General features: G+C 38.3%; 1 protein-coding gene across 1 annotated transcript; it reads right to left on the bottom strand.

Annotated features, from left to right (window-relative positions):
- Positions 1-7,102: 7,102 nt before the first annotated feature.
- Positions 7,103-12,338, bottom strand: ppp1r3aa (protein phosphatase 1, regulatory subunit 3Aa). The gene is made up of 4 exons (XM_027151760.2): positions 11,490-12,338; positions 11,256-11,302; positions 11,066-11,166; positions 7,103-9,139 (listed from the first exon to the last, which is right to left on the bottom strand). The coding sequence occupies exons 1-4, from the start codon at positions 12,221-12,223 to the stop codon at positions 7,220-7,222; spliced, it is 2,802 nt and encodes a 933-aa protein (XP_027007561.2). The 5' UTR covers positions 12,224-12,338; the 3' UTR covers positions 7,103-7,219.
- Between the last annotated feature and the right edge of the window lie 209 nt (positions 12,339-12,547).

Raw genomic sequence — 12,547 nt, forward strand, 5'->3', positions numbered from 1 at the left:
TTTGGTCATGTTTTCAGCTTCTAGTAAGAACTTTTTTTTCTGCATTCTGGACTTAGTTGCACTTGTTTATGAACTAACTAGAACATCCAGACAGAAAGACAAAAGTGCAGCCTAGATATTTCATATACCATTTATAGGGGGGAAGCAGTGGACCTAAAATAGAGCCTTGTAAACAATTGTGAAATGACAGGAGTCAGACAGATGTAAACCAGCACAGAGCTGTTCCTTAAACTCCTTATATATAAAATAATACATTCTATTCTGACAGGAAAATGAATCCATAGTTTCAAATACTGAACAAGCAAGTAAGGGATTAGGGAGTCAGATACCTAATCATGCTGCTATGTCATTTACTTCTTTAACCAGCACTGTTTCAGTATGGTTAAGACACTTAAACCCTGTGTTTATGTAGTGGATGAGCATTGTTTAGTCATACATTTTAAACATTAATTAAAAAAATTCAACAAACAGTCCTTTATATTCCACCAAGGGTGAATTATGTAAGTAAAGCTTTTTCTCAGAAAAGTTTCGAAGTTGTCATTACATTGAGTATTTTCCAGCTTAAAACAGGACCTCTGACAAATGCTATTCTTATGTAAAGGACATTACAATACAACCCAAAAAGTTTAACGTGAAAGTCTTTTTCCTTTTTGACCTTGGTGCAAAGAAACTATTGTTATATGATTATTAATCGATTATCGATTAATGCCACATTAGTTTATGAAATGTTGACATTACATTTTTAGTTACTATATAATACTATATAATGTACAGTGTGTGTGCAAAACTATATAGTGCATGTATTTTATTTATCTACCTCACCGACTATCTTTAGCCAGATATACATAATCAGGAGCTCTATAGTATGATGAATGAGTTGAGTTTCATGGTTCTAAAAAGCATCAAAAAAGCTTTTTGCCTGCTACTTCCCAGCCAAATCATAGCATATCATTTAATGCACCCATATAGTATTACATTTTATTGTTACAGTATGTGTCAGTGAGTCAATAAATGAGTCAAATCGTTTGGGGTCATGAAAAGTAATCCTTTGAATACACTTTGTAATGTCACAGATCACAAAAAAAAAACAAAAAAAAAAACAAATTTGTAGCGTAACAGAGATCAGAGTTCCTTTCAGAGACCCAAGGGGAGGCTGGATGCATATGTCTAGTGTTTGTTCTGCTGACTATAGTGCATTGCAGGCTATGCACCAGAGCTGATGGATCACTAATTACTGTAAAAGCAGGCAGGAGTGATTGGCTCAGGTAGGGTGGCTGTCAAACTTGTGATGTTGACTAAAGGATGAGAGAAAAAGGGAGTGAGAGTGAGAGAGACAGGGAGAGAGAGAGAGAGAGAGAGAGAGAGAGAGAGAGAGAGAGAGAGAGAGAGAGAGAGAGAGAGAGAGAGAGAGAGAGAATAAGTGTCATTCTGCCCTGTTTCCTGTGGGATATTCTCTTAGGAGAGGCTTGTCTCCTTGCATTAGGAACCCAGGCAGCGGTGCAGAAAAACAACTCATCATGATTCACTCAGCGGAGCCGCTGCCATCGGGGGGCCTGATGAGGCCCTGGAAGCCTCGGGCCAACTTCCACACACCTATCCATGTCTCTCTCTTTCTCTCTCGCATACTTTGTTCCTTGTACGTGTATCTACCCTTTTTGTATTTCTGCACTATTTCTGTGAGAGGTTGGGCAAAGATAATCTTGGTAGCTAGTTATACTTAGTATGTTGACTGTTGGCAGTTATCACAGCATAGTCACTGTGCCCATGTGTCAAAAGTTAAAGGAATTTAATCTGCACAGATGGCTGTAGGATTTATAGTACATGATAAAGTATACTGTATAGAAACTTAAATATAGTGAGCTGACAAAAGCTAGAGCTGAATACCAAAAGGTCAGATGTTCATTCAAGTTTACAGTATATACAGAGTGAAAACTTTGTTTTGATTAAATTCTTTTAAAGACTAGTCTCTCAAATAATTCAACAAAAAGTACTTGCATTAACAAATTCAGCCATTCTTTTGGATGGCATAGTGTTTCTCCCATCCCATTCACAGCAACACCAGCCATGGGCATCTGTAGGCTCTTGCATGTGGAAGAGGTTGGAGAGCATTTATTTAAATAGATGTGCTTAGCTGGCACCATTCATCCCTGAGGAAACACATGCTAGACTTCACTCTTCTTGGTTGGTATTTGTAGTGGGTGGAAAATTGTGGAGAAAAAATGGGGGGAAATTCTATTAAAGCCTATTCCACCCTATTTACGCATTCCCTTATGCACTTAAATTCATATTTTATACCCTTTAAATGTAGGTGTTTTATATATTAATTCTTATTTTTTCTGCTCTGTCCTGCGTGTATTATCCGTTTTAATGTAAAGCACTATGTGACTTGTATATGACAAGCACTATAAAAAGTGTTATAAATATACACTCTCCTTGGGTATATGTACAATGTTTTACTGTACCTACCATTGTGAGATGAGGTAAGATTGCATGCCCACACAAGCACAAATAAGACCTGCTGCAGATTGTTGGAAGGTGCAAAATTGAAACACTGTGTGTGCGTTTTGTGTCAGAGAGAGAGAGAGAGAGAGAGAGAGAGAGAGAGAGAGAGAGAGAGAGATTTGTCTTCACAAGCACTGGACGTTCACTAATGATGCATGAGTGCTCATCCTCCTGGGATGTTCAAGTTATGACCTAGATTCTGTGTGTGGACATGCACAGAGACACGCATGCCAGACTGCGTGTGTGTGTGTGTGTGTGTGTGTGTGTGTGTGTGTGTGTGTGTGTACTGTATGTACATGTTTTTACATATTAATTGGAACCATGAGTATACAAATATCTGACAGTTTTGACCTTTGGTTTTTATCGTTCTTTCTTTCTTTTTTGCTTGTTTGTTTTAAAAAAAATGCAGCTTTTATTAAAAAAAGATAACAGCTAAAGATTAAAGGGTAAAGATAAAAAACTATACAACCTTTGTTATTAAGGTTAATAAAGATGTACAGTACATCTCATAAGGATGGTAAGGTGTGTGTGTGTGTGTGTGTGTGTGTGTGTGTGTGTGTGTGTGTGTGTGTGTGTGTGTGTGTGTGTGTGTGTGTGTGTGTGTGTGTGTGTTTCGTGTGTGTGTATACCCTGAAGAAGCTCAAAGTGATATTAACTGCCCTCATGTTTTAAATGTTATTCTATAAAATCATCTGTGCATTAAGTAGCATAACTGTATGTTGTAGACCTTTGTATATTAAAGTAGGTAATAACTTTCAGTTGTCGGAAATTTGGACGGAAACAATATTTATTTAGTTTTTCTATCATTTGTCTCAACAAAAACCTATTTGTACCCCATACAGTAAGTAATTGAGATATAGATAAAAGTACTGTTATACTCCCATCTGGTGGCCACATATCAAAATAAATATTATGTCTGGTGAATACATTTATTTTTATTTATAAAACTATGCTTATTTAGTTTCAGAAAACAGAGTATTTTCCCGACACCTCTGACATATATAGAACAAGAGATATTGAAGTAATGAAGAGTTTAAGTCATAGATATAAAGCTTAAAACAATTCCAACAGTTCATGGGAAATAGAAAGTGCGCCCTCTTTCAAGTTTTTCAGTCCTTTGTTTTTATGTATTAAGGTTTAAATAATAAAAGTGCTGTCAGAAAAATCTTTATAAACAAATAAATAATCTCATGTGACAACAAAAAACACAACAGATAAGATTTTTTTTTTCCAAAAGAGTATAACACTTACTTTTATTAACATTCAGAAACAAAGTGGGGCAAAAACTTTGTTTCCTCAAAGTTCAAGAAACAATTTCCCATAATGACAATGTAAAAGAAGTTTGTTTTAAATCTATGTAAAAAAATAAAAACAAACAAACAAAAAATCACATGTACATAAGTATTCACAGCCTTTGCTGTGACATTCAAAATTGAGCTCAGGTGCATCCTGTTTCCACTGATCATCCTTGAGAGGTTTCTGCAACTTGATTGGAGTCCATGTGTGGTAAATTCAGTTGATATGATTGGAGGATTGTATCAAGGCACAGATCTACAAAAGCATTGAAGGCCCCAATGAGCACAGTGGCCTAAATCAACCAGAAATGGAAGAGGTTTGGAACCACCAGACCTCTTCCTAGAGCAGGCCGCCCAGCCAAACTGAGCGATCAAAGGGTAAGGGCCTTAGTCAGGGAGATGACAAAGAACCAGATATTCACTTTGACAGAGCTCCAGCATTTCTTTGTGGAGATAGGAGAACTTTCTAGAAGAACAACCATCTCTGCAGCACTGCACCAATCAGGTCTGTATGGTAGAATCGCACATGGTGCATGGTGGCCTGCTGGTCTGGAGGCCCCTGAGGACTCTCAGAACATAAGAAACAAAATACTCTGTTTTGATGTAATAAAGATTGAAAGCTTTGGCCTGTCTGGAAGAAATCAGGCAACGCTCATCACCTGTCCAACACCATCCCTGCAGTGAAGCATGGTGGTGGCAGCATCATGAATTGGAAGTCTAGTCAGGATTGAAGGAAAGTTGAATGCAGCAACGTACAGAGACATCCTTGATGAAAACACAGAGCACTCTGGACCTCAGACTGGGGCAAAGGTTCAACTTCTAACAGGACTTCCAACGGCCCTAAGCAAACAGCCAATATAATTTTTGTAGCATCAGACTTGAAAATGTAATTCCTACCAAAGGCAGGTCAAAGGCTTTGCAAAGACTGTGAATATTTAAAAGATTTCAAACAAACTTCTTTACTTCTTTTCTTTACAAACTTCTAACATTATCATTATGGGGTTTGTTTCTTGAATTTTGAGGAAAATAATGAATTTGAAGATGGAAGACATTTTGGAAGATGGCTGCAGCATAAAAAATGTGGAAAAGTGAAGTGCTGTGTATACTTTCCTGATGCATTGTACATACATACAGTCTTTTTCTGATTGTGCTGTCATGACCATAAACATAAACATGTGCTTTCATAGGCCTGTAGGTCACATGATGCTGAATGTTAAATTTCAAATTTTTGGAGATGGCCTTATAACACCCTTTTATATGCCAAACTTTTATAAGGTAGCCACACATCTTAGTGACATACATGATATATATATATATATGCATAAGATATATGCTTATGTTAGCTTACACTTTGCTCTTTACACACATATTAAAGATTGCCAAGTATGCCATGCAGTTGCCAAGTTTGCAGAGGCCAAGTCCACCTCAGAAAAGATCTCTCACATGATTGCAGTGATACAACTTTATAAACAGTTACCTCCCTCTTTTTGCTGAGGCATATCTGGGGTATATACAAGCATGATCAGGCTTTGGATTGCTATCACATTTCAGCAAACTCATTAGAGCTTTCAAATGCTGGCTACTGGACTCTGTCTATTTAATACCATCTAACAAATGTCGTAAATATATCAGCACAGCCCTTTACAGAGTAATAGAGATATGTTTTATAGTACAAAGAACTGTTTTAATATTGAATATGGCTTCTTATGCACATTAAGCTCTAATATTTAGATGCTCATTATGGTGCCTTTTGACACATTTTTATTGACATCACAGGCTGTGGTCAGGTTTCCAAAGGCATTGTTTCCAAATGCAAAATGATCACAATTAAATAAATAGGTTAAGATTGTCTTAACAATTCTTTTGTGAAACTGGACTCTTTGCTTTTTAGCTTAGCTTTTAGCAACGTGAATGATTGATTGATTGATTGATTGATTGATTGATTGATTGATTGATTTCTTCACATTTTCAGCCTTTCTTGCCTGCTCAATAAATATGCTATGAATATAAATATTGTGGAGTTTTTTATTTATATATTTATAAGTCATATAGGTAATTTATAAGGTCCTCATGAGGTTTTTCCATCATTTTTATTTCATCTTTAAAAAAATGTTAACACCACTGTTAATAACATCTCCCTCATTTTGATTTTTCAATATCCAACATAGTATTTATTTAACTTGTAGACTGCTTATTGAGGTAAGATGAATTCATTTAACACTGCAATCATGTCTGAGAGGCTGATGTAGAAGTCATGGGGATAAGGTTTGTTAAAAGTTTTCAGTCAGTAAGTGTATAAATGTCTCTGGAGGTTCCTGAAAGTGCTTCTTGATGAGAGACTTCAGTTTGGACTCCAGCCTGGTCCTCCGAAAGGTCAAAGGCACAACAGAACGGATCAGGTGGCTGCAGCGTCTGTCAGCCAGTGGCTCTGTTTCCTTCTCTCTCTCTCTCCTGAACTTTAGCCTTAGCAGTACTCAAACATGCACATACATTCCTATTCCAATGCATGTATAGTATATATAGAATATATATATATAGCAGTCCATTGTTTTTGGATATCAAGCAGATTTATATGCCTGTCATGTGTGGGCCGATCTCATGTTACAGGTGAGGATTAAATTTCTGACTTAGGTACGTGACTGCAATCATGTATCGCACTGCATCTGCTCTCTCTCTCTCTCTCTCTCTCTCTCTCTCTCTCTCTCTCTATGTTCCCATGGTTGATCCTACCTAATTCACATGTTGGATGTTGCAGGAAATGTCACATCCATAACCCTTGTGTATAAACAAGTAGCAGTGCTCCATGATGTCATAATCATAGCCTAAATGCACTCATATGTACATGGATAGAACAGATTTATGTGTACAAACACAGAAATCTGTTCTATACTTTACTCTTTACTTTGTAGCCCTAATTTAAAACAGCTTAAAATGATAAAGCTTACTGATATTATGCAGCAAAGGTATTTAATTAATTTAAGATGATTATACATTTTATTTCATATTGACACTTATTGGGCTTTTGTCTACCACCACATACTCCAAACAGACTCCGATTTTTTTTTTTTTTACTATCGAAGCAGGCAATAGATTGAAAGAGGCCCATTTTTTTAAATTGTTGAATTTTTTTAAACCCAGAGAAAATGTTTTGAAAATTCTATTTTTGATCTAATTTGTCTAGCTCTCTAACTATTATTTGGTCTGAACTGCTGTCTTCTACAGAAGCTATGCTGTTTATGTTTAAAAACAGCTACTATGCTCTACTACATCATTTTCACAAAATGGAGGAAAGTGTCCTTCAAAAATGAACATTAAATGACTTTATTTAGGAAAGCAACATTCTCAAAAGAAAGAAGTGCCACACTGGTACATGTAGACAACTGGTGTTGGGCCCTGAAAGTGAAACATTTCCTTTACTGATGTCAGTCCACACTGTCAGCTGCAGTCACATCCTTATTTATGCCCTGTCTACACCACCAGCATACAGACAACAGATAAATGGCCAGGCAAACTGGGAGTTCCTGCAAATAAGCATTAACAAAGATCACAAACAGAATGGCACACACAATGGCCCCAGTGAGGGAGCTGAGATTTGAGAGTTTGGCCCAGCATATCAGTAGCCAGCTTGACAATTTGCTCACTGAGGGTGAAGCAATCCTGGAAAATGAGCTGGGAAACTCAGTCCCCACACCTTGATCCTCGAGGTCCTGAGCTACCCCATTTTTCAGAGTCTCCTCATTCACAAAACTCTTGTGAGAGGCAGGAAAATGAAGTTCGCCCCATCTCAGAGATTTTGTACAGGTGAAGTTCCCAGATGGACTATTGGTATGGCTGGTTATACATAGGTTGGGTGAATGAGGGCAGGTTTCAGGGGAACTTTGAAGGTTGTATAGTTGCTTGTGTAGTTCCTTTTCTATGTAGTCATCACCCTCACTCGTTCCATGTATACCTTGACCCACAGTCTTTAAACCATTTTCACATTCTCCATCAGCTATATTATCTTCTTCTTTTTGCCTCTCACTGGAGTCAGAGAATCCATTTTTCACTAATTCATAATATACAACATTCTCCTCGCCCCTATCAAGACATTCACTCGGTTTATGTTGTCCACCTTCATCACTCACCAGACTTGTTCTTGATGAAATCCATATTTCTGTGTTCTCATCTTTTAGTTCCTCGTCATCTTCTTGCAATCTGCTTTCTAGTACCACTAAAGCTTCTTCAGAATACTCACTCCAAAATATCCTTTTCATTTGGGATGCATTCTCATTTTCTTCCAGGATATGCTCTTTCATTTTCTTTGGTTCTTCACTTTCATCTATATGCTGTCTTTCTAAAGACTCCCTACTCTCTATAAAGGGTTGGATCCTGATCCTCGTTAATGTCAAAGTCTTGTCAACTACTCTGTCCGTGTCCCCTTTCATGTCTAAGAACTCTGTGCTGCTTGCACATTGTTCAAACAAGACTCTATCTCCTGTTCTGGAATTTGGTGGTTCTGTGGCATCCTCAACACAGGCTGTCTCCCCTTGTTTGATTAATAGCATGGGCTCATCTGTAATAAAAGGCCTTTCACTAAGTCTGTCATGTGGGGCTTCTGTGACACCAGGTCTCCATTGTACCCGTGTTGATACTGATTCCTGGCCAGCGTGTGATTCAGAAAAGATTTGTGCTTTTTCAGGATATTTGTAACTCAATACCTCACTGATATGACTGGGATCAAGAGCTTGTGACAGTTTAGCAGGATCAGACACTAGAGTTTCCATTGCTGTAAAGCACTGGTGTGACCCTTCCCCAATGGTCACTTGAAACTCCTGACTTTTGCACACTGACAATATTTTGTCCTCTGCATTGGATATATCATTGTCTCTGTTTGATGTTTGGGACGCATTGGACCCTGCAATGCGAATCAAGCACTTTTGTTCCAAAGCATCGTTGTGGTTTTCCAAACTATCTGTGCCATTGAGGAAAGCTTTCCGGGCATCATTTGACAACTCTGTTGACACATCTTCTGTATTTTCTTTCTCAGATACATCCAGCCTTGTCCCGCTGATGATCTCAGAAATCTTTGTATCAGAGGAACATGGAGATGCAATGTTTCTACTCAACTCCACTGGAAGCAAGGGAATCTGATGGTCAGGTAGAATCGATAATCTAGTCTCATTTTGCTTATTTCTGCTGCATACGTGAAGTGTACTAGAGGTATCTAGTACATTAGAGGTATCCAGTACACAGGTATATTCTGTATATGGAGGTTGAACTAGCTGGACTTCTGCCCCCCTATTAGAGAAATAATCTTGCAAGGATGCCAATCGAGCTGCTCGTCGTCTGTTCCGTCTTTCAGCCTGTTAAAAAAAATTGTCACAAAATCATTACTCCAAAAGACATTTTAAATTATGAAAGAGAGGTCAAGTGCTGGTAAAACACGTTGTTTTACTAAGATGAGAAGATGGCTACACTTTAGTCCAGGGGTGTCAAACTCAAATTCACAGTGGGCCAAAATATAAAACTGAGATAAAGTCACGGGCCAAACTGAATATTTATTGAAAAATTAACTGCAATTGATATGTAATGTTCAACCTTTTTCATATGGAAACAAACTTTAGTTTTGCTTAAACACAGGATTTGGAACAACCAGAGCTTGATATTACAAACACATAAGAAATTAAATTTGAAATAAAAGACACATCAGTGGTGTTCTTTTCGCAAACTTTGACAATACACTTTTTGACAAACTCTCCATCATTAAAGGGTCGGGCAGATTTTGCTGTCTCTGCTGCCACAATAACGGTAGCCTTTACAGCAGCTTCACTTTTTGATTTTGCTTTCATGAACATGGAAACCAGACTTTTTTTCATCTTCTCCACTTTCTGGAGCTTCTGCTTTACGTCCAGGTCCTTATACTTCTCATAATGTTTCATTTCATAGCTTTTTCTTATTCTTTCGTTACAGACACGTTAGCTCTGTTAGCACACAAGACAAACAGGTCTGTCCTTTACATTGGTGAACAGATTATCTGCCTCCCAACTGTCTTGAAAGCTCCTATTGTCCATCTTTCGTTTGGCCATTTTTGTGAAGGGTGGAATTAACCTGCCCAATGTGACTGTAGCATGGTTGTTAACGACTGTCAACAGAGAATGAGGGGCGCTTGCTGTTCGTGACTACGCGTCAATACAGTGGCAAGGCATTCTGGGATTTGTAGTATTAGCGGAGCATGCGGCTAGCCAGCTGTAATGCACATTTGATATGATCTCGCGGGCCAAATATAATTACACCTGAGTCTGAGCCTGAGTTTGACACCCCTGCTTTAGTCAAACGATAAGCACATGAATGGAAAAACTATCAAAGGCCAAATGTGTAATCAAAGATGCAGGGTCGTTGAATAGCTAGAAAGCTATGTATCACACTTCCACATTAATATATTATAGTAAAATTTATGTCAGTACTTGATTGTTAAATTGTAAAATGTCATAAGTATATGCGTCACAAGTCCATTTGCTAAAAAGACCACAATAGTAGAGTCAATTACAGGTTTGTTAAGAAAAATAGGAAAAAGAAGATTCTTGTTAAGAATCTTCTTACAGCAAATTACTTAATGTATTAAGGAAGCTTGGTCACTGTAGATGTAGCTAGACAGCTAGCTAGCTAAGTTGTCTGAATAATCAGTATGTGAAACTCCATTCCTGTTAATAAAATCCAATCAGTATTTATCCACATTATAATATAAACCTGCTGTGTGTTTTAGGGTGCTTTATGTTCCTGTGCATCATGTTACTGCTCTCCCTTAGTCAGGTGCACTGTACTCTTTGAGCTGACGCACATTACATGCTGTCCAAATCCCAGACATTTCAATTCTGGAGCCAAAGCATTTCCACTTCTCAATGTACGTGAACTACAAGTGCTATATTACAAAATGTTAAGCTTTTTTGCACTTTTACAGATTACAGTTTAGTTTAGATTTAAACTAACTTTAACCATATTTAATACTAATATATAAGGCTATAGAAGGCATATTTAATATCAGACACATGCAAGTTTCATGAGTGCTCATTTAAGCTTAAATTTGCATTTATAATTTGAATTGATATGTATTCATTTGACTGATGCCTTTTCTTATAAGGTTCTCTTAAAATGAAAGAAACCTGATCCAGTACTGCCTCCAAAGTGCACACAATCTTGAAAACTCTCACTGCTGCTGTAAAGAACTGCTTGTTCATGTATCATGTAATGGTCAGGTAAGACAACCCTGGAGAAGAACTGATTGAGCTTACCAAATTTCTGCAGCTCTCCTCTAGTATATCTCTTGATCGACTTTCTGCTTTGTGCTGAGTTTTCCCTTTCTTATTCTCTACAGACCTAGATTTGTCTTGTTCTAAAACAAAAAAAGAAACAAATGCCTCTGTCAGACTTGCATGTAAAATTGATTAAGTTTACCCCTCAAGTGTTGTTTCTGGCTCCCACCTGAGAGTTCATTGTCTGTGGGCTTCGACTCAGCACAACTCCCTTTTCTGTAAACATATGACATGGAAGAAATCATGCACTTTATTGTAGTCATATGTCAAAAAACCCTTCAATCTTTTAAACATAATTAGCAGCACTGCATATGAATGATTTTTTTTTCTATTGCACATTTGACAGAACTTTCTTTCAATAAACATTGGTAATTAGAGTAACTACAAAAGCAGCTTTTCTTACTTGATAGCTTTCAAGCAGCTCTTTTTTCCCCTTTGATTGTTCTCTTCATTGTCCCTTTCTTTTCCTCCCTCCTTCTCTTTCAGTGCTCTTCCTCCTCTCTGATGGCAGAACAGCACATAGTTCATAGCTCCATTGTTTGCCCAAAAGATTCTACTAGCAGATTCATAGCACAGGCAGAACTCCACCCGCACCCCATCGGGTGGAAAGGGTGGCATCAAGGAGAGTTGGAAGGAGAAGCGGTCTGTCTCTCCATCACTGGATCCAGGGACATACTCAGCTAGCTGGTCAAAATGGCTTTGCCAGCTATCTAAAGTAGTTCGTACATAAACAACTTTGTTATAAGAGAGGTTAAGCACACGGATAGTTCCACGGATGGTGGTGGAGCCAGGCAGGAGCTCAATGCTCTCCAGCTCCAGCTTGTTCTGCTGAAGCCGGAGCGCCAACTCTTCATCTGAGGCTGGGACACTGAAAATGCAGGACAGATAGAACTCCTCTCCCTCTCTTGCTTCAGCTCTCTCAACTCTGTTATCAAACTCCTTAACAGAAACCAAGTCTAAGCCAAAAGCATCTGCAAAAGAAACCCTCCTTCGGCCCACAGAAGCCAGTGGTGGCTCAGGTTCTGACTCCTCAGACTCATCACTTGAGCTCCTTCTTGGAGATTTTGGCTCTTTGTCTTCCTCGTCTTCATCTGGCACCCAGGCACTTAGTGTCGGCTCAGTGTAGCAGGAAGCCATGGCAGGTCCAGGCTCTTTAACTGATACTCCCGCACAGTGTATGACTGAGAGACAGGGGAGCCAGGGAAGTTTCAGTCCACTGATACCCCACACACTGTGACTGCCCCTATCCACTCAGGTTGCAGCCAAACATTATGCTGTGCTCTAAGCTAGGCATAAAAATAGTCTGTCTACCCGTGAACATCTGTCCATGAATGCTAGTCTTCCCTCTACAGACAATACCCTAAAACAGCATGTGCTCCTTCTACACAGGTGATAAGCCTGATAAGTAGAAATTGTAGAAAGCAACTTATGATAGTATTAAAATATATTTTTAAAAAAGTA

The sequence above is a fragment of the Tachysurus fulvidraco genome, chromosome 19 (assembly GCF_022655615.1).
Source record: "Tachysurus fulvidraco isolate hzauxx_2018 chromosome 19, HZAU_PFXX_2.0, whole genome shotgun sequence".
NCBI classification, from domain to species: Eukaryota; Metazoa; Chordata; class Actinopteri; order Siluriformes; family Bagridae; genus Tachysurus; species Tachysurus fulvidraco.